Below are 27,745 nucleotides of genomic sequence, written 5' to 3' on the forward strand. Positions count from 1 at the left end.
TGTAATAATAAGGTCTCACCTTCCTGTTAATAACAAGAAGAGAATTCCCGGAAAAAATATAAAAGGGGCGGACGCTAAGAAGGCGTGGAAAAGTGACGTAGGCAAAAAGGGTGACTAGCTGGCCTGGAGTGACTTGTGATAAGGTCTTAAAGTGTAACATGGTCTTAAAGTGTAAAACGGTGCCTAAGCTCCGAAAAATTATTCGCTGCGTGTGGACGGACAGTACAGTGCGTTGTCGTTATAACTGGCTTCATGCTGCATGCTCGCTCGAGTTAGCAAGCTGCAATGTTTCGCCGAATTGTAACGTGTAACAAAATCCCACAATCAACATTTAGAGCTTGATATAGGAAAACACATGTAAAACATGCTCTTTGCTTTGTTAAAGGTATTACAAAGTTTTGGTATGGGGCCATGAATTTGGTTCAAATACACATCATATGGCTCCGAATAGTCCCATTGGACAACGCCCCCTATCGTCAGAGTCCAGCAGCCTAACATGTTAGCCTACTAACTTTTACCCCCCAAAATCGTTAAAAATTCATTTTTTTGTTTAAACGAAAAGCACATTCACCCCGACGTACGTTGACACTAGCTCTTTCATTGGAACCCTCATGTCCCATTGACTTTTGAAAGTTCACCCACCGTAATTTGGTCAAAATAGGTCGCTAGCTCGCCATTGCCTATATAACACATGTGAAACAAGTCGAACTTTGGACGCAATTTGACAAGCGATTTTAAGGTTATAGGTCAATCACACGAAGGATAACAAGCATGAATTATCATAGATCAGTTCTGATCGGTTCATTATATCCATTTCAGCCAACCCCCCCCCCCCCCCACCGTAATTTTTCCATTTAGTATAGGCAAGCATTTTGCCGAGGTAAGCAAAAACATGAATATTCATGATCGCCATGGACTATTCGATTATTTACAGAGGGGTGCAATTGTGCACCACATCAAACTCCCCTATTTTAAGTCAAGTATTTCATTGTATTATGTAGTTTGGTAGGTTTATTTTAATAATTATTTAATGATCAGATATTTTAAAGATATGGAAAATTTCTTGAATGTTATATTTAGCAAAGCAATATCACATACACATTCACTACGAAGTGTCGTCTAATCCGCCGATTGCCGCCTGCTATATACGACCAGTGAGCGAAAATGAGACAACCGGAGCAATATAATTGGAAACATATGCGATCCTACAATATTCAGTAATCGTTGTCGCGGTTGAAATCGAGTCTAAAGTGATGAAAGTGAAAAAAAATTAACTTTTTTCGTTTTATAGCTTCCTCTCAAGGTCACGATATTAATTAAGCTATGAAACAATGTTTCTTGACTGAAATCGACCGATTGACTAATCCCATTTGGAAATTATATGACAACTAAATATTCTGAGCTTTTCATGGTCGCAACTACCATTGTATGGCCGTAGGCGCTATTTGAAAATATTGAAATTTACCGGGAGCACAAATATTGAAATCATCCCTGATAATGTATTCACGATGTTGGGGGTGTAATATACCAATGTATAAAACAATATTAAAAGATCGCTTTGACGTTTCCATTTGAAGGTGCCCCTTTTCCCAGAAAGTGCCCTTTTTATGGTGCCCCCCTGAATATATTGATTCGTTATATGAATTCGGCGAAACATTGCTGCAGTTAGCTAGTAAGCTCGAGCGAGCTAGCAGCCAGTGGCGGATTCAGGGGGCCAGGGGCCCGCCCCCCCCCCCCCGGCAAAAAAAGAAGGAACAAAAAAGAAGGGAAAAAAGGGAAAAAAAGAAGGAACAAAAAAAAAGAAGGAACAAAAAAAAAGAAGGAACAAAAAAAAAGGAATTAAAGGGTAAAGATATCAAAGGAATCAAAATATGCTCATCTGACCGTAATTAAATACCTTAAACCCCTTGACCTCCGGGGGCTCCATCCCCTGGACCCCACGCCAATTCGTGACCTACAAATGTCACAAATAAGGTATGAAATCATGCTCCTATGCCAGTAATTTATTGCCCCAAACCCCTGAGCTTCCGGGGGCTCCGCCCCCTGGACCCCGCGCCAATTTGTGACCTGCCAGTGTCAAAAATAAGGTATAAAATTATGCTTCTGAGGGCTCCGCCCTGGGAAAAAAAAAGTGTAAGAACACGTTAATTTTACCTTTTTTCTTTAGATAGTCCCCCCCCCCCCCCCCGGCGTTCAAATTTTCGACGGCCAAAAAAAAATTATCGCTTTCTTAGGCCTTTTCAATATTGGTGATACTTTATTTTGTCTTTATGTGGTTTCAAAAAAACAATCAATCAATAAAACTATAGCCATGAATAAAAAATAAATAAAGAGAATTAATGGATCTCAAGATGATCCTGAATAAATGAAATTACAAGTTATTTAATGATACACGCCGCCATAATTCAACTTGGTTTTTCTAATGTCTGATGTAACACTATACAAAAGTCGAATGAGAGGTGCGCGAAAATTGTATCGATTATTCTGAAAAGAATTTTAAAGAAGGAGAGATTAGAGAGGCCTTAATAAGGGGAGTGAGAGGAGACAATCTGGTAGGCTCATCCGATTCGTATATCAACCAATGATCAAATATATGACACAGGAAGAAATTTTACTTTCACTAACTATTTTGCACGCTATTCTAATTGCCGGTATCATGTTCGAATGAAACGACTGGCCTGACTAGAATCTGACCGATTTAGAATCAGTAAATGAACCTAGCTTTAAAAAAATAGTCTTCCGGTCCTGTAATTTAGATAAGAATAAGAGCGGATATACGATGTATTGTTTGATATGCCCGGTAAAGTTCAACAAACTCAATTTTAAGCAAAAAAAGAAGAAAAAATAATAAGAATAAGAGCGGATATACAATGTAGAATTAATTTTGGTATACATTTCCGGTAGAGTTCAACAGAATCTATCTTAATGTTTTGTTTATCTTTCTGAATATCCATCATAGAAAATTAATTCTGTCTGGGCTTTGTAATAAAATGATTGCACAGAAGCAAAAGTGTCGGTTGAATCTTTAATGTAAAATGGATTTCCAGCTTTCATTATTTTAATGTAAGAGGCGCGATAGCTCAGTTGGTAGAGCAGTGGTCTCGTAATCCGGTATTACGGGTTCAATACCAAGTCGATGCACTAATAAGCGCCCTTTGGTAAGGTATTTATCCTAATCACGAGGTCTCTCGGAGAGGACCTAAAGCCGTCGGTACTCTTGTTGCTTACTTACAAGCATGTATGCTTTCTTAGCAGTCAGGTAAAATGACCACCACCATTAATCAAAATGTATTTATTTTCAATTCTACTTTATCTAAGAAATGTAGTCGTTTGAAATCTACGAGAAATAACCACAAAACAAATATATATAACCCTACATGGTGCATTAAGTGGTGCATTAAGTGCATTAAGTGCATTAAGTGCATTAAGTGGTGCATTAAGTGGACTTCATAAAAATCCCGTAACATGAGAGTAATTTTAATAGTTTCATACTATTAATTAAATGTATTGTTAACTGTAACTGTATAATTGTTTTAAATGGGGGCACGCTACAAGAGTCCTATCTCGCACCCCGGGGCAACGTGTCTGACACGGCCGGTTGTAGCAACTACTCCGAAGATCAAGATTACAGTAATCTTGATCTAAGGAGACACGAACGAACGAACGAACGATAAAAATCCTAACCCCTAACCCTAACCCTAACCCTAAAACCTAACCCTATCCCTAAACCTAACCCTAACCCTAAACCTAACCCTAACCCTAATCCTACCCCTCACCCTAATGTCTACTTAATGACTCACTTTTTTTTACTCCAAATGTCCCTCCAATGACGCCTTTAGTAAAATTACATATATAGAGAGAGATGATATATAATAACAAAATTGGGCCTTCTATGAGAAATAAAACGTTAAAAAAACGTTAAGAGGACACCAAATTGTCCTAATGACAATGTCTACTTATTGACTTATTTTTTCACTCCCAATGTCCCTCTAATGACACCTTTAGTAAAATATAAATATGTATATATTAAGTTGCATACAGAATGGGTTTATACAGGTGGTAGAGCCTGTATAACATATAAAAGCATTCATTAAACATGGCTCTGGATTTGACTGGATAGCATGTAGGAACTTTTTTCCTCATTGTAATGATGATAGTGTAATTATTGTAATTGTGCCGCTATATAATTTCTCAGGAATCTGGGGGGGGGGGGCACCAACAATAAGGGGCACTTTCTGGAGAAAAAAAGGGAAACCTACAATGGGAAATCTCAAAACGAAAATATACATTTTTTAGACATTGGTATATACCCCTACGTTGTGATTACATTATCAGGGATAATTTCAATATTTGTTTCTCTATATACATCATAAAATATATTACTTAAGCATTGAACTTTGCAGTTAGGTGTGATGTCTGAATATTCATTTGCGAGCGAGCGAAGCGAGCAAGGAAAATCTTTAAGATTTGTGAGGTCGCAGTGTGAAAAATTACATCTTATAAAGAGGAGGAAAAAACGATCCTGATGGGGTTAGCGAGCGAGCTTTGGGGAAAATTGCTCTTAGTCGCTTTAAATTAGGGGCACGTTTCATGATGAGAGGAAAAGGGGACACTTATCGAAAGGGATAAATCAACACACTTATTAGAAAAGAAAAGGAGCACGTTTCAAGGTACAAAGGGTGATTACCAGAGGTGAAAATGAGGCACTTCTTACACCTGGAAAGAGGCACTCACAAGGAATATAAAAAAGGCACTTATGAGAATGGAAAAATTGCAATTATTGCGAAGGAAAAATTGTCGAAGTTTCAAGTTCAGGTTTCAAGTTTTATTTATCTTTCTTTCATAACACACTTTACAAATATGACATGAATATAACAAGTGAACAGAATATGGCGTTACAATAGAAAGATGAGGTGACCTTGGTTGAAAGCAAGGCTTATGCAAGGCTTGTGGAAGTAAAAGGGGCACGTGTCAAAAAAGGGTCACTTATCAGAGGTGAAAAGGGGAGGGGCATTTTTATAATGGAATAGGGACACTTTTTTAAAGTAGAAGGGGCACTTTTCCATGTAAAAAGGGGCAATTCTTACAAAGCTAAAGGGACACTTTTGGGGTATTTGAAAAAGTAGGGGCACTGTGCCCCCTGCCCACCTCGTGGCACTGATCCTATATAAATGCGAACATAGTTTGCTGACAAGATATTGGATAATTGGCATTATCCTGGCTGTCCAGAACGCCAGCCCAAAAAGGGGGTAGAGGCACATACGTGAATAGAGTCTACATATCTACTTTATCTAGACTTTCTATGATGCACGCCATGTTATAACGTTTAGAGCAACTTGAAGGATACTCAAAGGATGAAAGTGGTGCTGAGAACATTGTTTTTTAAATTTTATTCGGAAAATCCAATTGCTCAATCAAATCAGCCAATAACGTCAATAACATTTTAGAGAAAATGAAAGGAATACAGGCCTATCATGATTTTGAAAACGGGGTATGGGGATTTTTTTTCTCCAAATGAGTTATGATGCACAAAATTTCCCCTTTTGAAAACAAAATGTTGGATATATCAGAAATACATGTAGGTCTGGGCGAGTCCCGTTCCACATCATAAATATTCTAAGATCTTAACCATGATTATAACGCAAAGAAGTTGAATTTTGCATAAAATGATGGATAAATGTAGCATATGCATGTGTTTTGGGGGTAAGTGTGGAAGAAATCTCAGAATTATTAAGTCCCTAGATTTGGTAAAGTGTACATCCTGGCACATCCTTGATGGGTTTAAGAACGAGTCAATCCACCACCACCACCCCAATTCGAAAGAAAAATTTAGATTAAAAAATACCAAGATGGATTTAGAATGCAAAGTAGTTCTGAATTTTGAAATAAGGCATAAGACATGAAGACAATTATTATGGAAATAGGTGTGGGACGAACGCTAGAGAATTGAATCACCATGTATGATGCACTATTTTTATTTATTTTTAAAGATAAAGAATGCATTTGTGTAAAATTAGGAAATGACTTAGTTATTCATACAAATAAATCCCTAGAATTTGAATCTCCTGACCAGATTAAAGAAAGGGACTTTCTTTGTGTCAGCGATATGCGCTATAAAAGTAACGTTCATTATTATTATTATTATTTATGAAACAAATAAATATCGATGCAATAAACTGTATTTTAATGGTTGCGGGAATGGTTGTAAGATAAGAAATGTTTTTTACCAACTTAGAAATTATTTAGTTTGATTTGAAAGAAGACTATACATCACTATACACAAAAACATTTTTAAAGAAGCAAAAGCATAGAGATGAGTCTTCAGGAGCAAATCTGATATGTAAAAACTATTCGTTCATTCAATAATGGAAAAGAAAACACCTTTTTGGCTCAGATGTGATATCCACATAATTATATTGAAAATAATCTATACCTCATTAACGCTCCAGCATTCTGCATGACCTTCTAAAAAATACTTGAGGATTCACGAGACCAGCATGTCAGTTTTATTGGCGTTCTGAAAATTTGTACGAGGGTCCCCTCGCCCTCATCTGATTTTTTTTTTCTTCTCGCATTTCTTTGAAATGCAAGAAGCTTTCATCATGGGAGGGGGGCACCGGACCCACCCTCTCCTACCACTGCCTGTCATAGAATTATTCTTGGTATGATGTCAAGTAGAAATTCTAAAATAAAATAATGACAGGGAAAGTATATACATTTTTTAAAGTTTTATTATTCCATAGTATCTGTCAATATACATCACATTTCATTTGATATCATCACATAGTTGGACGAGTTCAAGAGATATATCATAATATCAATTCTCTCCCAAAGTACACCTACTTATTTATATCTATTTCTACATCATTCTATTTTCTCCCAGCCCTTAATAACTATCTGTGCCTCAGTATAGTAAACTAGATTGATGGCACATTATAAATGCGATATGTAGTATCATCAACTCGATTGAGCATGGAAGACTACTTTGTTCCGCTTTCTGTATAAGTCTGAATCCCACATGGATACACTTATTACATTTTATACATCTACAGTTTTTCGCTAGCACATCCAGTACAACACATATTTCTTCGAGAGTTTATTGCATATACATGTAATGATGGGTTAATGCAAATGCGGAAAGCATTTTCTTTTTTTTTTCTTTTTTTAACACACGCTTTGTTTCAACGTCCAATCGTAAATCTTAGATAAAGCAAAAGAAGATAAATGTTGCTAAAAAATGGGTACCTGGCAGGAATTAATTCCTTGAAATGCTAGAGCAACCGTAATGGCAGCACAGCTAAAGCCGGGGTAATAATTTCCAAATTTGGTAAGAAGCGCATAGAGACATTTGTATGCGATTTGCGCTATACAAGAACCAAAAATTATTATTATTATTATTATTATTAATTGATATATTTCATTTTTGTTTACTTTCACCCAAAGTGAAGGGCATTTTGCTTACATAATTCAGAAATGAGAATGAATACATTCATGTAAACCACACTTGATAAGAAATGGATTTTGGGGCCACGTTATGACTGCTCTCAGTCTGCACCTTTGTTATCACAAAAGATACTGTTAACAAAAAAGATGAGTCTTTATGCTTTCTTTGTTATATGTACCTGCAATGAACATTTGTACAGGTGCATTACATGAAGGTTAAATGAAAACTCTTGTGGGCAAAATTTGTTGCTTTGTGAAAAGATTCACAAACTGAGTACACACATGCATGCACACCAAGTCTTCAACATACTCCAGTTTTTGTCTGAAACATTGCAAGCTATGATAGAAAAATATAAATGATGTTTCATGTAAAACATAGAATCTTGGTTAACAACATATCACCTGATGAAAAACATAAGCTAAAATACAACTGTGTACATGTTCCAGTCTGTGTACATGTGCAATATGTAAGTATGGTAGATTTGGCATGTTGTAGATTTGGATACAACTACAGAATTACATTCAACCGTTGATATGCTTTTGTAATAATGTAGTATTTAGACAGTTTTAGTACCATATCAGCTTTGCTGGTCACAATGATTAGTGGTATACAATCTTTTGTATAACAGCACGTCCCAGAGCCAATTGCTTCCGACTAATATATTATACCAATCAAATTCTTACCTCCAACCCTATACCAAACACTCAACCTTAACCTAACCTTAATCCAATAATACACTTAAGATACAACCCTATTGAAACCCAAACCCCAATACTGTTCATGAAACAAAGAATGGAGCAATTGTTGCTGGAGCATCTGATGTATCATAAAATAACGAAATCATTCAGGAAAGGTCTCTTTCTACAAATATTTTTAAAAAAGGTAATATATTAGAAGGTCCAAACAAAATAAATATTCATTTACATCATAGACATGTAATATTTCAATAGTTATTCAGCATTTTGATATGAATTGTGCATAAAACCTGAAAGAGAAAAAAAAAATATCAAGTCTAAGTAACATGTCGCTCAGTCTGTCAGAGTTTATTACAGTCTGAGAGAAGTTCAAGCAACAGCTACTCACTCTCATTTATATAAAGCTATCAATAATTTTTTATTTTGAAGAGTTTTCCCCTTGATGCTCTATAACTCAAATATTTTCTTGTCTATTTCTTTGTTTTGCATTTTACAAAATAACCCAATCAGAATGGATTTACATTTAAAAACAACAAGATAGCATGAACACAAATAAAAATGATACTGGTATATCGCTACTGACAAAGCAGGGGATCTCCATCATAGTGTATATTTCTTTGTGCAATTACCCCTTTCATTCATTTCAAACATAGAAAACATATGATGAGGCCAGATTTCCATTTTAAATCCAAATAAGAAATGGCAGCTATAATAACTTCATTCAACAAATTGATTATTATCGAAAATATTGGTTGTCAGCCACATGAACAAATCTTCATTTAATAAAAAACCAAGTATTACTGCAAGGTGAATACATTGTTTATACTTGCACATTACACCCAAAAACATGCTCTTCATGTTTATCATTGTCGCTTGCAAAAGTATTAAAAAATTAGAGGATAAATGATTCACTGTGGAAGTATTCTTTTCTGTATTCACATTTTCACATTTGAAAATGAATGATACAAGAATACCAAGCTATCTTAAAGCCCCACTGCATTACTTATAGCTACTTGCGCCTTCTATACAGCCAACATTGCCTAAGCGGTACCCATTGATCCCTCATGATGCCCTTTTTTATGTTAATTGAGAGCTGATTTGATGAAATAACCACCTGCCAGTGACCTCGCAAGGAGGTCTGATCCCTCCATGCCAAACTAGTGCAGAGGGGCTTTAACAATAGTTTGTATTGCAGGGTCCACTGTATTTGCCATTCAAACATATGTTCTAGCAAGAAACAGTATTTCAGAAAAGCTTTACATGATAACATCAATACCTTGAGCTTCTGTGTGCAGTGCAAATGGCAAAAAAAAATAATAATAATGATTATTAGGATGGTCCAATGATATTTAATATTTACCTTTTTAGGTTATAAGATTTTTTTTTTAATTATTATTATTTATTATTATCATTATTATTATTACTTATAATGCGCTTTTCCCATAAGACCTAAAGCATCATAAGCTGGATTAAGATAAGAGGTCTTTACACAACCATTATTTCAACTCTAGTTCCACAAACATGAAAATGCACATTCATACATGTAGGCATACAAGTAAAAACACAAAATGAATACAGCACACTTTACATCGATTCAGAAGAAAACAAAGTAAAAGCTAAATAGTTGTAAAATCACATTATCTACTTGATTGTGCATTACTTCTACCCCACTCCCTCTAAGCAAATCCATAACTTTAATTTGTAGTTAAATTTGAAACTCTGCTCCAAATAAACCACCAACTTTCTTCAGCTTTCAGTAGATTTAATTGTTATACTGTACTGTCATAGAATTTCTCATGAACTATCAAAGATTACTTGCAAGCACTTAATGCGTACCTACAACTACCTGCCAACATTTGAAAAAAAGAATTAGGAATTTTTAGCACGGTATGCCTTCGAAACTAAGAAATCGCACTTGCAGCGGCAGTGTAACTGGTGTAACCTGTACCAAAAAGCGAATACAGATTCCCTGCTCGATCATGCAGCCATTCAACGCACGCAATATGTGAACTGTCAAATCACGGCACATGATAAAACAAGCTGAATTTGGCTTTAGCACAAAAAACAAACAACAACAAACAACAAAAGATCAGAATTTAAAAAAATCTGAATATTCTGAATTTTCAGGTCCTAAAAATCCAGAAAATCAGAATATTCCGGATTATTCAGAAGGGTTGGCAGGTATGTAAAATGGTTTGCAGCATCTCATAATAACTTGAATGATTACATGATGTGATGTTCCCCTCTTGATATGCTCTCATGGAAACCTGCAGGATGTATTTCATATCAAAATTCAGGGTGATGGTAAAGGAAAGTCTCTCGCAAATTTTAAACTATCGCATACCACAGTAATACAATGCAGTTTGAAAGCCCATGAGGCACTATCTCACAAAGCATTGCAGTTATTGGTTTGTGGTGATGTCAATAAATATCAATGTTTGATGTGATTATTCAAGCTCCAGTATAATATCTTCTTCGGCTATGCTGTCACCTTCAACAAAATGAACGGCTTTGACCTGTGATAACAGAGAGAGAGACACACACAGACAGAGAGAGAGAGACACACACACAGACAGAGAGAGAGAGAGAGAGAGAGAAGGGGGAGCATACAGACACACAGAGGGGCAAAGAGAGAGAGAGAGAGAGAGAGAGAGAGAGAGAGACAAAAAAAGGAGGGAGAGGAGTTAGAAAATAATGCCAATAATATGACAGAACACATTAAGCACACTTAAATGCATTTTACAATGAAAAGGAATCTATACAAGATTACTACTATGGTTTTCCAAGTCACTTGCACATTTCTTGTAACATTCTGCTCTGGTAAAGTATGCAAACCTGTAATCCGGTATAACATAATGTGACAATGCATAATAAACAAAACTATGATACAATCAAGTACTTTCACTTCTACTTTTACTTTCACTTCAATAATTCAACATAAATTTAGGTTTGTATTGAGCATATTTGGTCTGTATCTAGATTTTCTGTCAAGATGGACAGTCATAAGCAAGCGCGTAGCCAGGATTTCATTTTAGGGGGGGCGGTAGTGAGCACGCGAAGCGTGCGAATCGCTTAAAGAGCGCGCGAAGCGCGCTCCCTAGGGGGGTGGGTGCAGGGAGGGGGGAGTTTCCCCCCTCCCGCGCGAAGCGCGGAAGCTTTGAAAGAAGACGATTCATTGTACCTTTCTCGACTCATAATCCTTGTCTAAATTCAGTCCCTCCCCTCTCTCGCGCGAAGCTTTGACGTTTCATTAAATTATTAGAGAAAGAAGACGATTTGTTGTACCTCTCTCGACTCTTAATCCTTATCTGTATTCAGTCCCTCCCCTCTCTCACGCGAAGCTTTGACGTTTCATTAAATTATTAGAGAAAGAAGACGATTCGTTGTACCTTTCTCGACTCTTAATCCTTGTCTGAATTCTGTTCCCCCCCCCCCCCCCCCCTCTCTCGCGCGAAGCTCTGACGTTTCATTAAATTATTAGAGAAAGAAGACGATTCGTTGTACCTTTCCCGACTCATATTTCTTAATTTGAACTCAGTTTCCCCCTTCCCGCGCGAAGCGCGGAAGCTTCGAAGATTCATTGTACCGTTCTCGACTCCTTTTCCCTTTTTCTTCCTACGTCCTCTTTCTTTTTTTTCTTCTCTTTCTCTCTCTTTTTTTTTTTTTGGCCGGCGTTTTGGGGGGGGCGACCGCCCCCACCGCCCCCCCCTGGCTACGCGCCTGGTCATAAGCCTATCTTTAATAAACTTTCCTACATACATACAACCGTATTAATTTTCTCACATCAGTCCCATATATGCAATTCCATGTTACCTTTCCATCTCTAGATGAGAATAGACTGTTATGCATCTTCATGGCTTCTACAACACACACCTCCTGGCCCTCACCAACCTGATGATGGAAAACAGAAAAAAGTGAAGTCATGAATATCACCAAAAAACTTCTTGTTCATCCTTCTTATCTTAGTAAATATTTTAAGATTAACCAATTGCCAATTTTTAAACAATTTCTGCAAAAGTTGACTTACAATATGAATTTTAGTTTTGTATATGTTTATATCTCTCTATACCTGGTATTCTAAATTTGTTTGTAAGTTGGACATTTTCAGCCTGCGAGCTGCTTGTTTGATGTGTTTTGGCAATACAGCACACAAATTCAATTCAATTCAATTCAATTGCCAACTAGAATTGGTTACTTTGTATTATATATGTACCAATGGAGAATATGAAAATTAAAAAGTCAACAGAACAATCTTATTCTTTTTTCATTGATTATGTATTCAATATTTTGTTCACACTCATTATTATCTGAGGGGTCCACAATTTACAAGCTTTGCTTTTCAGTGGACCTCTCCATTTCCTCAAAATATAAATGCAATTAAATTCATTTTTTTGTCTTCCTAAAATGTATAAATTATTATTAAGATTTTTTTATTACCAATGTAACTATGTTTTGTATACATTTTACATTGTATTCGTTATTATGTATTGTATTTTGTTGGAAATGAAAAAATAAAAATGAATGAAAATGAAATAGTAACATAATTTTCTTTTCATTTTACTGCTATATGCTTTCAATAGGTATTCATTTGGAATGAATTATTATTGCAGCAGTTACAATTGTACATATTGTATTGCATTGTATCCTATTTCACCATATTGTATTGTATCTGTATCTTTTTATGTTTGGGGTTGCTTGTTTACAAGGTTTTTAATTATTTTAGCAATCCCGGTATTTGTAAAGATTTTATTTTTATTTTTATCTTTTGCCAAATAAATGTGCGAATTGAATATGTGCACTGTACTACTGATTTGGAAGAGAGATGCGTGTGATGAGTCTACAACTTCCTTGAAATGTACTGTTAACAGAAATTAGGAAACAACAGACATGTATTATGTATTATAAGCAATACTAAAGTAGCAAATGAAAGGAATACAGATTAAAGAATGGGAAAATCGAGAATTGCAGATCATATAAAATACAGATGAAAGACAGAGAGGAGAGAGTAAGAGAGAGTAAGAGAGAGAGAGAGAGAGAGAGAAAGACAGAGACATACAGACAGAAAGACAGACAGACTACACACAGATAGAGAGACAGACTTACAAGAGGCTTTACAAGAAAATAAAAATGTCTGGGAATTACTTTGTAGGCTTTGTTATTCCCACCACATCATGACTTGACATGAGTAGTACATGTTTCTTTTTAATCTTTGTTTTATATATATATATATATATATATATGCGCATGTTGATTTTATTTTTTTATTTTTTAACTAAATGTGGAAATAAATTTGAATTGAATTGAAAAAGAATATTAAAAGGACCTCGATAAAGTCTCGTTGTTTGATCGTCCAACCTAAAGAAAAAAAATCAAAAACACAACTCATTACAATCAAATTTTCAAGAGACTACATAGTACTTACAACGTCTCCAACTTGTACAGCAAGCGTATGGAGCTTGCCAGGCATAGGGGAGACAACTTCCTTACTCAGATCAGGCTTAACCTTCTCAGGCATTAATGCCTGGAGATTAGCTGCCTCTTGCTGCATTACTGTGAGTGTAAACTGAAAAGTGAAACAAAGATCTTTGTTTAAAGAGAGAATAATTGATTCACTTTAACTGTTAGAGTCAAGCCAATTCAAAAAGAGCATGCACAAACCCATGCACATTGACAAGGCACATTTCAACATTTCAAAAGACGAAGAAAATCATTGACTGAATCACTTATCATTTCAAACATCTAAGCTATGATAATAGCTCAAGATTTATTTCGCTTGATGTGCAAACAAATAAAATTCTTTAGTTTTACACCACATAGTACCATTTTTAATTCATATCTTGCAGAATTTTGGCAAAACAATATTTTGTTTAATTTGTTTGAACAATACTAGCCAAGTCTACCAAAAAGGTATGTATCAACAATAGTCATTTTAAATATGCATCAACACATTCAGGACAATTGTTAATAAAATACAGATAGAAAGAAACAAACAGACCAATACGCATTAGAGACAATATTTATTTCATGATGACATGCATTGGAATGAAATTAAAACAATTATGTTCTGTACTTACAATTGTGCCTTTGTACTGAAGTTGAATGTTGCCTGCAGTATCACATGAAATAACCTGGAAAAGAAAGTAAAAATTAAAGATATGGATCTCTTGAATGATTCAACTGATTTTTTATTAGACAACTACAGTGTATGCATTTGAAACTTTGCAACTTTTCCTCCTTTACAATAATGTCTTCTTTTTTTCTTCTTGGTAAATAAATGTGATTCTAAACAATTCTACACCACTATTTTAATAGGAAGGTTGTAAAAACAACACCATTAACAATAAGGAGTGAGCATGCTAATCAGGCATGTCTATGGGGATGTGATTATGGGATGTAAGTGCCATACTTTGCATCCACCCCCCCCCCCCAACCCCGCCCCCAACCTGTTAATACCTATGTCACATCTCAATTACTACAGCCTCAAAAGGTTGAACTAAACATGCTCTGTTGTAAATTCTTGAGTGGTCCATTTCATAAGCTAACCAAATAACTGAATCCTGATTCAATCTGTTTTAGAAAGCGCAAAAAAAGTCAGGACTCAGGGTAAACATTTATATTTTCTGCAGTGATTGTGGCATTTCTTTTGACGTGTGGGAGAATGAATTTCTGACCGTAAGAAATCATCATGTTATGATACTATCATAACATATCTTCGCCTGGGTGGCAGAAGGGCATTAGCTCGAATTTCAGGTCAAAAATGAAGCATTAAGCAGAAGGGCGTTAGCACTAAATCACCTCAAACTTTTATAAAACTGAAAAAAATTGTGGCCGTGTTCTTCTTTAACATTTCTATTAGTCTTTTAAGTTTTAAACCAATTTTGGGGGCGAAAAGCAGTTTAAATATAAAACAAATCTTTGAATGCGGATAATTCGAAAAGTAGTTTTCGAGTCGCTCCCGCGCTAGCGCCCTTCTGCCAGCTGGCCGACGATATATCCCCTCAAACACACATTTGGAGCAGTGTTTCATATCCAAGAGTTCAAGGTTTGATTGTTACCTGTAAACAGAGTGTTGTATCATTGACTGTAGGTGTGATGACATCTTGAGCAGTGGACCATGAAATATCCACATCCAGGGACTGGCCATCTATCAGCACCTAAGAGATTGTAAAGCATAGGATAGACAGTAAGCAATACATAGGATAATACTGTAAGATTGTATATTGCAACAAAAACTAATATGTCTCTCCTATCCACATGAACCTCCCCCCCCCCCCCCCCCCCCCCCCATTCACAAAGGAGGTTTAAATCTTCATTTACATAACCTATGGTCTAAAATTAGCCCAAAATAAGGGCGACACAGTCAGAGGTCCAATATTAGAGGTCCACAAGGCAAGGTACATGTACGCTTATTTTTAAACCACCATTTATGTGAATGAGGGTTTAAACCATTGGTTAAGTTAAACCTCCTTTGCGCATTCGGGCCATCTCTTCAAGTGGGGGCACCAATGTGAATATAAACACAGAAATTGAGATATGTTGTCATTGTCTAAACCCCTTTCGACTTTTCTTTCCAATCCACCCTTTTCTTCTGTGTATTAGGGTACATGTCCTCTTTGAATTCACCATGCCTAACATTTGTTCACAGTGTTAGTGAATCTATCTATTACCTTGCCTCCATTGTCTCCCATCTGCACTACTATATCCTGTCTATGACCATCAATGAAGATACTCAACTGAGATTGATCCCAGGATATTGGTGTTGGTGGAACTCTGAATAAAGACAAAGAAAAGTAGCAAATATGACACTGTGTCCACTGTTTTTATCAGTATAACCCAGGGGCGGATCCAGGAGGGAGGGGGGGGGTCCTCCCCTGGCCCCAAAATAGATGGTAACATTAATTTTACCTTTTTCTTAATTAAAAAAAAAATCAAAAAAGATGCCTCTCCCCACCCAAGCAATTTTCTTTTCTTTTTTTGCTCGGGGGGGGGGGGGGGGTGTTGAGTAAAAACCACAACAAAAACAAAAAAAAAAAATTAAAAGAAATTTTTTTAAAAATAGTAGGATAGACTGTAATCAATGCATCCCCACTACCATTATCAATGCACACTCAATACTTTCTGATACAAAGTCCAAAGCATATTCTCTGAATGTCCAGTAAATTTAGAGAAATATTTTGTTTTATTGCCACTGACCTAGTTTGGTTGGTGAATTGTTGAGCTTTGAGTTCACTGAGTATATACAAACATCCAGCGACAGCTTTGAGATTGGTCTCTTCTCTTTGGTCTAGCTTCCATCCTGAGAGATATATAATAGAAATGAAAAAGAAAATTGAAAATGAGTGAAATGGAATGACAAAGTTTCCAGAAAAAAGCCTCTGGGCTTTCTTACTTTCAAATATCAATGGCTTTGTTAACTGTTACAATGTCATCAACTCCAACTTTACAAATATGTATCAAAGATATGAGATATAATTTCAAAAATGTTCCACATTCATCAACACACTTCATGAATGTGCAATTAATATGAAGAATGAAGAGCTTCTTTTATTAGAAAAACGGTTTGGACAGTACGAGATTCTGGGGGATTAAGACAATTATGCCACCACAAGGCTCAAAGACATTAGAAAGCAGATTCCAATGAAAAGCTTACAATGTCTGATGATACGAATCACTGCCAGATCATGTCACATGATCAATAATGGCCTTATAAAGCTGGATAATCTGTTGATATGCTGCATGTAAGATTCGGTCATGCAGGAGGCGCAATGGCTCAGTGGAAGAGCAGTGGTCTCCTAACCTGGAGGTCCCGGGTTCAAAACCAAGTCAATGCCCCCTGTCCCCTTTGGTAAGGCTTCAATCCTTATTACCAAGTCCCTCAGTGAGGACTTAAATTTGTTGTTCAAATAATTGTTTACTGACAAGCATATAAAGGTACAACATGCTTTCGAAACAGTCTGTTAGAACAACCCTTGATCATCAAATAGAAAATTCTTTATGAATGTTTGATGAACAATAAATGTATGAGGTAATGCTAGTAGAGCTTCAAAGCCACCGTCTTCATGTAAACCGCATAAGATCTGAAGTTACTCTACCTGAGAACCCATCTGGATATTCCTCTTGTAAGAACTTTGTGCTGATATCACCCGAGATAAATCTAGGATTAGCAAGAACATCCTGAAGGAGAGAGATGTTGTGAGTTACACCTAGAGAAAAACAAACAAAGAATAGATCTTAGAATCAGAATAAAGTAGAGAGATGTTGTGAGTTACACCTAGAGAAAAACAAACAAAGAATAGATCTTAGAATCAGAATAAAGTAGAGAGATGGTGTGAGTTACACCTAGAGAAAAACTAACAAAGAATAGATCTTAGAATCAGAATAAAGTAGAGAGATGTTGTGAGTTACACCTAGAGAAAAACAAACAAAGAATAGATCTTAGAATCAGAATGAAGCAGAGAGATGTTGTGAGTTACACCTAAAGAAATACAAGCAAAGAAGAGATCTTAGAATCAGAATGAAGCAGAGAGATGGTGTGAGTTACACCTAGAGAAAAACAAACAAAGAATAGATCTTAGAATCAGAATGAAGCAGAGAGATGGTGTGAGTTACACCTAGAGAAATACAAGCAAAGAATAGATCTTAGAATCTGTTACGATGTGTAGTCTGCAAAGTGGGTTTGCAGTGATGTGGCTAGTCACTTCTATACATTCATCCACATCTATGTCTATTTGCTTAGCAGTTAGACATGTAACTTTTTCTTCAATATTTCATGATTAATTTAATGATTAAAAAGTAATATTATTTTAGGGAAATCACCACTTCTCAATTAGAAATTACAAAACATAACATAAAATGGGTCTTTAAACATCAATACATCTAGTAATAATAGTAATGCTGGCTTCTTGTTTAGTGCTCAAGTTCTTCAAGCCATAATGCTCCTGGAACTCCAACATTATTGCCATGGTCAGTTCGCCTGAAACCTTCAGTTATCTTCTCAAATTTCAACATGCAGTGATGAAAATATAACTTGGTAGCTCTGAGCATCCAGCTCACAAAAAACAAAGAAACAAAAACAACTACAAACCTCTGATGATGTACGTATCCAAGGCTTTGCCCATGGTTGCTAAGGCTTCTTCTCGTGTTGCACCATAGGTAACAAGCTGAAAAAATTGTAAATACAACATTAGTGATTGAAAATGCATTCCTGATTTTATGAGTAAACATACATTGATTATATAATATATTTCTATTAACTTACTTCAAACCTTAACAAATGTGATAAGAAAGTGTTCCATTATTTAGAATTCATCAGAAGAACGGAATGATGTCATGTGACAATAATAAGAATGTTAGCAGATCATGTGGACCTACGATCAATATCACCATACAAATGCCTACTACAGGTGTTATTATTATTAGTAGACGCAATGTCTCAATGCACTTTCAAAGTGCCTTCAAATTGCCATATCATTGTACACTGAAAATGTGTTTTTTCTTTTCAAATATCAATAGGCAAACATGAAAAATACACATTTGGCCTTTCATAATCCTGACATATTATAAGTATAGCTAAACATGGAAAATACACTTACGGCCTTTTCTTACCCCGACACATTTTAACGAAACATGAAAAATACACCTGTGGCCTTTCTTTCATCAAATTATTGGTCTTTGGCTTCACCACTCGACGAATTAAACACATCAGAATTTCTATTCATATAAAGGTCTCCTTTAACAGATCAAAGAAATAAGAAATAAGAAAATCCAATTGAAGTTTACCTTTGAAATCATAGGATCATAGTACATGCTGATCTCACTGCCTTCTTTGATACCGCTATCTACTCGCACCTTGTCAAGATGAAGGGGCTCAGAGTAGCGATGAAGATGACCAATGGACGGAAGACCAAAAGATTTATAAGGATCCTGGAGAGAAAGAGAGAGAGAGAGAGAATAAACAAATTATTTGATGAAGATGACTGATGGACGAAAGACCAAATGGTTTATAGAGATACTATTAAAAGAGATCCTATAAAGAAGGAGAGATAGAGAGAGAGAGAGAGAGAGAGAGAGAGAGAGGGAGAGGAGAAAACAAATACTTTGATGAAGATGATTGATATATAAGAGACCAAAATATTTATATGGGTTGGAGAGAAAGACCGAATGGATTATACAGATCCTAGAGAAAGAGAGAGAGAGAGAGAGAGACATCAAATAATTCAAAATCTGAAGAATTGAAGACTTATGGATTTTTTAGGGTCCTACAAAGTGACTTGAGGAAGTACAACAAATGAACTACATTTCATGCGAGCAGCAATAAACAGAATTTACATTTACAATTTACATGAAATCTCTAAATTATTTTTGGAAAGCAAATGGCATGAAATAAATTGAAGTGTTAAAAGGCACAAAAATAAAGGTCAACAAGTTTGGAAACACATATTTTCTTGCATTCCTATTCAAGTCATGAAGAAAATTAATGAATTGAATTTTTACACAATATATCAATAATCATGATACAATGTACATCATTTTACATTGTACAAATAACGCACGTCCCAGAGTGCAATAGCGGTGAATGCAGTACGCGCGAGGTTTCTTTAGATTGGTGCCGCTCTGTGCAACGAGCCGCTTGCGGCGAGTTGACACTGCGAACCATCTGAAGAAACCGAGCGTACACTGCATTTACGTTTCGCACAACAGGGTCAAGTGCGATATTTGTTTTATAAAATAGCGACACAAATAGCAACAAACGAAACTTTAGATCTAATAAGTTAGAGTCTACGAGAGTTCGATCTAGATCTAGATCTAGAGTTATGTTGGTTCTAGACTAAGACCTTGCAGGCTTACCAAAAAGTCAATGGGATTCATTGCCTTGATTAAAAATAAAATCCATACAGTGGGTCTAGAGACGAGTCTACATCAGACATCTGAAATTCCTGGCTTCATTATAAAATCCAAAAGTCAAAACAGGCCTAAATCCAAGGCAAAAGTAAAATAAATATTTGCTTTTTAATAATACCCCGCTGGCTGCTCTAGCTAGCTAGCTAGAGCTAAGCTACGCGTACGTTGCGCTGGGGATCATGGTGGAGCGTACAATATTAGCTACGCGTAGCCTACAATAATAGTTGAAATAGTTGAAATATTTATTGGTTACTGAATCATCATAGGTTATAACAATAATGTGACAATGTCTTTACATGAGTATAACACATAAGTTAATTACATTTCCACATTCAGTAAATCATAGATACATACGCTCGAAGAGGTGATGATACAGAAGGGCTACAGCCTAAGCGTGACAGCTTGATACGCTTGCAGCCCAGAAACATTTAAAATCATAACGATTGTAAAGTAAAGTAAATTACAGAACATAATTGGGGGAAAATAACAAAAAATAAACAGTGACTTGCAACCAAAAAAAAAAAAATGGGATAGAGGGTGCATGGGAGGGGGATTTTCCTGCTATATCAAGGAAATGCTGACAAACATATATGATATCATGTGTTAATTTAAGAGATTTGTCAATATTTGCTCAATAAAATTGATTTCACACTTTTCTTGAAAGTATATACGGACTTCAAGTTACGGATGTCAACAGACAGTGAGTTCCAAATATCCGGACCAGAATGTCTTATAGATTTCATAGCCATTGTTGTTTTAGGATTACATAAATGGTATTTATTTGATTGTCTGGTTGGGTATGTATGAATATTTCTATTCAAACAAAACATTGGTGGGAAGTGGGAAGGTAGGGAATCATTATGTAGACGGAACATGAACAGTGCTTTTTGTAAAAAGTTAATATCAGTTACTTTCAGAGTTTTTAACCTCGCGAATAGGGGATCAGTGTGATCGCGATATCCAGCATTGGTACACACACGAATCGCTTTCTTTTGTAAAAGTAGCATTTTATCAGTATATACTTTTGAGTCTGCCCACAGTATATTGCAATAAGACATGTAAGGAAGAATCAAGGAATTGTATAGCATATATAGAATATTCAAAGGCACATAATGTTTTAACTTATACAGTAAACCAACAGTGCGTGACACTCTCTTTGAAACGTAATGTACATGATCACTCCATTTCAGATTTTCATTGATGATAGTTCCAAGAAATTTAGTATTTTGTTTTTTCTCCAAATATTCACCATCCAAGACTATTTCAGGTATAGGTTTATCAGTTGCATTTTTCCTGCTTTGAAAATGAATATAATTAGTTTTTTTCAGATTCAGAGACAATTTGTTGCTCCTAAACCACAAAGACAGCTTAGGTAGCTCGGTGTTCAGAATTCTCTGAAGTGATCGAAAATCGGAATTGGAGCAAAACACATTAGTATCATCAGCAAATATAATATATTGTAATGATGTAGTTGAGTTCGAGATATCATTAACATACAGTAGAAACAATAAAGGACCGAGTATCGATCCTTGTGGGACACCACATTTCATAGGCAATAATGATGAATCTACAGATTCGTAGCTTACATATTGCTTTCTACCTGACAAATAATCATTAAACCAGTCAAGAGCAACTCCTCTTACTCCGTAATAATGAAGTTTGCTTGATAGTACCTTGTGATCAAGAGTGTCAAATGCTTTGCTTAAGTCCATGAATACACCAATAACATGCTTTCGAGACGCCAAAGCATTCGAAACCTTATCATATAATTGTGCAAGGGCTAAATCGGTTGAGTGGTATTTCCTGAAACCATATTGATCCTGATTCAGTAAGTCATTTTCTGTTAGAAAACAATATAGCCTATTGTATATAAGTCTTTAATTGCAATGCACTCGAGGGAGCGCGCACTACACGTACGCGCGCGCACTGGATCTCCATGGTCACGTGCATTATAACTTTTTGTTGCGCTTTTTCTGCACTCATTTCTGCAAAATCGTGCTTGCATCAAAAATTTGTCAATGTCATGTGACACGTATTGACCAATCACGATGCTTAAAATACTAGAGCCATTTTATAAAATATATCAACCATCAAGTTAATGTACTAAAGGCATTTAAGGGTCGATTTCCAAAGAGACATAAATCTTGATCCTACCTCAGCATAGACTCTGCTCTCAATGGCCCATCCGTTGATTGGTATATCACTCTGTGTGTATCTAAGGGTGTGTCCCTTAGCAACGCGTATCATCTCCTGTACCAGGTCTACTCCAGTGATGCATTCCGTAATCGGATGTTCAACCTACAGAGAGATGATGGAAAAAATGTCATGAAACATTAAGGGTGCGCACTGTTTAAGCAACACTTTTTCACCCTAGAAACGCGGTTTAGTTTAAAACACTGTTGCGTTTGTTAAAAATAAATGTGTTTAAAAACGCAAACATGAAAACGCTGAAAAACAAAACCGAGGTCTCAATCATAAATCTATGACATCATTATCATAGCCTGCGGTTTTGCCGACAGTCGACCGTAACAAAATTCAAAAAGCATGCGCCGAAGTTGATCTATATTCCTTGGTCAAACTGCGCAGTGGCTAGGCTTGAAATAAGCGAGAACCAGCGTTGATGGAAAATCGCTTGAACGATCTCCCGCAGTAACCGTGTTTTGTAATGGCATTTTGATTGTGATTCTAGCTTTAAAAAATCGCTTGTACACACCAAGTGAGGTCTGTATATTTCTATCACTGGGTCACTCCAACACTGTCACAGAAAAATGAAAATTCCAAAAATTAATTTTCAATGGAAAGGCTTCAAAAAAGTTTGTACAAGCAGTTGCTATAACTTTTACCTGCAATCTTGTGTTCATTTCTAGGAAATAGAAGTTCCGCTCAGAGTCCACTAAGAATTCAACCGTACCTAGAGAATAAAATCATAAATCATATAATAAAGTCACAATTACTGAATAACACTTGAGCATAAATAGATTGTCTCATGTTGCCATCAATAATTCTTTTTTGCCAGTTTGGTTTTCTTGTATTCCTCAAGATTCACCAGGTGAAGGTACCATTATAATGTATTATAAGATGATGAAGCAGATCCTAATCAAATGATTGGTTGAGTGCGTACACGTGACCAGGTATTTTACTAATGACCGGTCCTTAGTGAAAAGTTATGACCATTTATTAGTAAAATCATATTTATATAAAGCATCATTTTATAAAACAAATAAAACGTCATCTTATAACACAAATAATCCACATCATTTTGTTCCGGCCTTAGTAAAATTACCCACACTCGGTACCTTTGTAACAGTCCAAACACCATGGCTACCGCCTCGGGCGTGTTAGACTGTTACAAAGGTACCTTGTGTGGGTAATTCTACATGCCCTCACTGATGTGTATTATTTGTATACCATCACATAGTGAATCTCAACCACTGAACATTCTACATTCTTTCTCTCTTTACAATATACGCCTGTTTCTCACAAAAATAAACATCCATAGTCAGTACTGTATTCAGGAAGGTTTCTGTTCCATTCTCCCCTATAGTGAAACTAGTTCATGTCATGGTGTCATAATGAACATGGTGATCACATGACACTTATCATATAAGTGAAATAATAACATGGGACATTTTATAGGCAAAGTAAAAAACATAATGTACCAAAGTGATTACAACACTACAGGTTTTTGAAGAGAAACAGGAAATACTTAGACTCAAAAAATAAAAACATCACTTACGAAAGAAGTATATTTTAAGGAATCTTTTGAAAGCGGCATGGTGTTTTATATTTCTGATGCAGCCACTGTAAAACTTTGTTTCATTGGCAGACGAGGGTCTGAATTTGGGATTAAATGAGTTACCTGCTGATTTATAATCTACGGCTCTTGCTAATAATACTGCTTGGTTTCCCATGGCTTGTCTAGTAGACTCATCTAAGAAAGTACTGTAAAGACAAACATACAATATAAACACAGGATCATGTCTGATATACAGGTACATCAAAAGTGGCTGTTCATGGAATTACACAAGTACATCAACTGCTAGATGTTAAAATGAATTATAATAACAATATAATTTTATTTAGTGGTGGTTATTTTACCTGACTGCTGATGCAGAAGCATAAATGCTTGTTAGTAAGCAACCAGAGAACCGACAGCTTTAGGTCTTCTCTGAGAGACCTTGTAATGAGGATTAATGCCTTACCCGGGTCACCGGATTACAAGACCACTACTCTACCAACTGAGCTATCGCGCCTCCTCCTTGGTAAGCCTCATCCGCATTCTTGCTGACAACTCTGCAATTATTACTACCCCAGCTTTTTCCAGGCACCTATTTACACCTGGGTGGAGCGTGGCAAAAATGGACTACTGTCTTGCCAAAGGATGTTAGTGTCAGACTGAGATTTGAACCAACAAGCCTTGGGTTAAGAGTCAAGTGAATGAACCACTATACTATGGCACCTTCACAAACAGAAAGGGGTATTATTGAATATACATAGACCTACTCGCTTGTGTTTTCTCTCTAATTAATTGCGTTGGTTAGCACACATGCTAGGCCTGAATAATACATGTACCTCATCGATTGTTCTCTACAAGGTTATTTTTCAGTTATATGTAAAAATGAACAGTACCATAAGTAATAAGATATGACATGTGTTATCATTAGGGCATAAAGCTGGTCTATGCTTAAAATTCATTTTATAAAATTTACAAGCCTCCAGTGACCCACTCCGCCTACATACAACATCACACAGGAACTAGCTGGAGATAGGACTTGCACTATAACTGCATCTAAATATTGGAATAGGCTACCTTTACTCAGGCAATCACCATCTGTCTCTTCATTCAAAAAGGGACTTAAAACATTTCTTTTTAGTAATCCAGATTTTTAGGATTATGTAAGTTTTCTTTTTCACTTTTTGTAGGATTCTTCTTGTTGTACGTGCTTTGGGCCATTCTGGGAAAAGCGCAGTATATAAATGATGATAATAATAATAATAATAATAATAATAATAATAATAATAATAAAAGGTATTCAGGACCTATAAACTCATTTTGCATGGAAATACACCCATTTTATTTGTACAAGCACACTTACCTGGGGGCTTCTTCAATGACCTTTTGATTTCTTCTTTGAATAGAACATTCTCTTTCATTCAGGTAGATTGCATTACCATGGGAATCAGCTAATACCTAAAAACACAATACAAAAATCAAGAATATCATCCCTTAGTACCAAAAACACTCACAAATCAAACTGATTAATAAAAATCAATGCTAGCATCATTATTAAACAAACCCAAAATGTTGGGATATTATATTTTAGCGTGTTTCTGGTAGGGTCTGGGGGCTGGGAATCAGTGTAAAAAAATACTTTTCTTTTTGTGAGAGCTCTATTAGGATTTGGTGTTGCATAAGAGTGTGAATTTCCCACAGAGATAATTAAAGGTAATACAAAGTTTTGGTAATATTTCAACAGGATTGGATTATGAAATTTAAAATTAGCATTAAATTGTAAAACCTAATGTTAAAATAAGCAATTTGAAAAAGTGGGCTCTGAAATCAAAATATCAAATTTATCGGTGCTCCCGATAAATTTTGAATAGTGCCTATGGCCATACAATGGTGCATGTAGCTGCTACCATGAAAATCTCGGACTATGCAGTTCTGATATATAATTTCCAAACAGGAATAGAATATTGGTTGATTATAGTCAAGAAACATTGTTTTGAAGCTAAAGTAATATCAACCTTGAGAGGGAGCTATACAACATAAAGAGTTTATCATTCACAATTTCATCACTTTAGGCTCGATTTCAACTGCAAAAACGATTATTGAATATTGTAGGATCACATATGCTTCCAATATGTTAATTTGAACCAAAGTCATGACCCCAAACCAAACCTCTGCATTACCTTTATTGTACTAATACTTTATTGATTTTTAGCAGACCTCTTTTCAGTTTAATAACCAGAGCACTTTTGGGGGCTTTCGTGAGCTCCATTGCTTACTGCTCACCGCTCCTGTGTATTTTTTTTTTGCTACTAGGAATGACAAGAGATCTTCAAGAATCCTACAAAATATCAGCCTTCTGCTTTAAAGCAACTGCAAGTTATGTAAAAAATCTACAAGAATTAAAGGGAATATTAAAAATGATACTTTCATAATTGAAATACACATCAAATAACTCAATTTGGGGGGACACAATCAACCCATTATTTCCAGTTTTCAATGTCTTTCCTACCACTGCAACAATCTACATTAATTCTCCAGCCTTTCACTATAGCTTGTACAAATATGAAACATTACAAGCTTGAGATGTATTCTTGTTATATGTTTCATGTATACTTAAAACAGAGTATAAAATAGAACCAGTAAATACTGATCTTTATATTTTAATACCAGTAATAGTGGGAGAGTGATTCTTACTTGTATTTCTATATGCCTAGGATTATCTATGAACTTCTCAACGAGGAGCCTGTCATCTCCAAAACTAGCGGCCGCTTCCTGGGATGAGAGTCGGAATCCTTCCCTATAGAGGGCAGCAAACAGCAGCGGAAAAAATAGGGGGAAATCTTAGTTATGAGTGAATAAGCCTCTGTTTCCATCATTATCGTCATATTACATGTACCTGTGAATCTATGAAAAAATCATTTGTAAGTGTAATTGTATATATGAGAAAACTTCATTTACATGTTCCATGAGTATTTTGTTTTACAGAACATAGGCATATAATTATTACAAATATGGAAAAAAATAATTTGGAAACAATACATTTAATTGTACTAGCATGTAATTATACAGTGCGTCCCAGAAAAAACAAAACAGAGAATTATCAATGTTTTATCATAACTTCATCACACTATGAACATGACAGACGATGAAAGCGGACAAAATATACAGTTCCTCAGGTTGACAAAGGGACATCCCTTCACTGCTATTATGTAAAAATGTGTAGAACAGGTGTCACATGCATATTCACCTGTTATACACATTTTTACATGATAGCAGTGAAGGGATGTTCCCTTGTCTACCTGAGGAACTGTATATTTTGTCCGCTTTCATCGTCTGTCATGTTCATAGTGTCCTCCTCCTCTATCTCATTCTTACCTTGTTTCATCATCATTCCATGCTATCCTCATTCCTTTCCCTCCTCCCCCTGCTGATGCTTTTAACATGACTGGGTAACCTGAAGAAGAAAAGAAAGACTTTACATGTAAAGTACTCAGTCATAGCACTGCAACAAGGAGGTACAGGCCCCATTCAATGGTTTAGAATACTGACGAGTCCCAAATGCACAATTATCATTTTGTACAGATTGATTTTTAATTCTAAGCCATTGCATCCATCTCAAATGTCAATAATATAATGAAAGAACCCTCACATACATGTACAGTGCCTCTATTCAATCACAAACTCAGTAGTGAATTATAATTCAGATTTTTGAGACAAAAGCCAAAATATATGGACAGTAATGTTTTTAGCATTTTCCAAACAGATTTGAATTATTTCTTCTTCTACTTGCAATCTTCAAAGGGCTACAAATTTCAGTTGCTTGCTTTTAACCCATAACAGTTTAGTGTCACCTTTTAGGGTTGCGTTCAAGCAATTTTTTGAAGCTAGAATCACAAATCAAAACGCCGTTAAAAAACACATGTTACTGCGGGAGAGCGTTTAAGCGATTTTTCATCAACGCTGATTCTCGCT

General features: G+C 35.8%; 1 protein-coding gene across 2 annotated transcripts in view; it reads right to left on the reverse strand.

Annotated features, from left to right (window-relative positions):
- Positions 1–10,294: 10,294 nt before the first annotated feature.
- Positions 10,295–27,745, reverse strand: part of LOC582365 (propionyl-CoA carboxylase alpha chain, mitochondrial) — a 37,557-nt gene continuing 20,106 nt past the window's right edge. The window contains exons 3-18 of one of the 2 annotated variants that reach the window (XM_030981602.1): positions 27,149–27,227; positions 26,468–26,570; positions 25,137–25,231; positions 23,900–23,982; positions 22,884–22,951; positions 22,195–22,338; positions 18,919–19,062; positions 18,224–18,299; positions 17,232–17,342; positions 16,333–16,435; positions 15,807–15,909; positions 15,195–15,293; positions 14,214–14,267; positions 13,562–13,702; positions 11,953–12,030; positions 10,295–10,655 (exon numbers count right to left, since the gene is read on the reverse strand). In XM_030981602.1, coding sequence (XP_030837462.1) covers positions 10,587–10,655; positions 11,953–12,030; positions 13,562–13,702; positions 14,214–14,267; positions 15,195–15,293; positions 15,807–15,909; positions 16,333–16,435; positions 17,232–17,342; positions 18,224–18,299; positions 18,919–19,062; positions 22,195–22,338; positions 22,884–22,951; positions 23,900–23,982; positions 25,137–25,231; positions 26,468–26,570; positions 27,149–27,227 — 1,550 coding nt within the window. In that variant the 3' untranslated portion in view covers positions 10,295–10,586. The remainder of the gene's footprint in view (positions 10,656–11,952; positions 12,031–13,561; positions 13,703–14,213; positions 14,268–15,194; positions 15,294–15,806; positions 15,910–16,332; positions 16,436–17,231; positions 17,343–18,223; positions 18,300–18,918; positions 19,063–22,194; positions 22,339–22,883; positions 22,952–23,899; positions 23,983–25,136; positions 25,232–26,467; positions 26,571–27,148; positions 27,228–27,745) is intronic. The other variant, XM_030981601.1, reaches the window with a different exon arrangement.

The sequence above is a fragment of the Strongylocentrotus purpuratus genome, unplaced genomic scaffold (assembly GCF_000002235.5).
Source record: "Strongylocentrotus purpuratus isolate Spur 01 unplaced genomic scaffold, Spur_5.0 spur5_scaffold_12, whole genome shotgun sequence".
Lineage (NCBI taxonomy): Eukaryota > Metazoa > Echinodermata > Echinoidea > Camarodonta > Strongylocentrotidae > Strongylocentrotus > Strongylocentrotus purpuratus.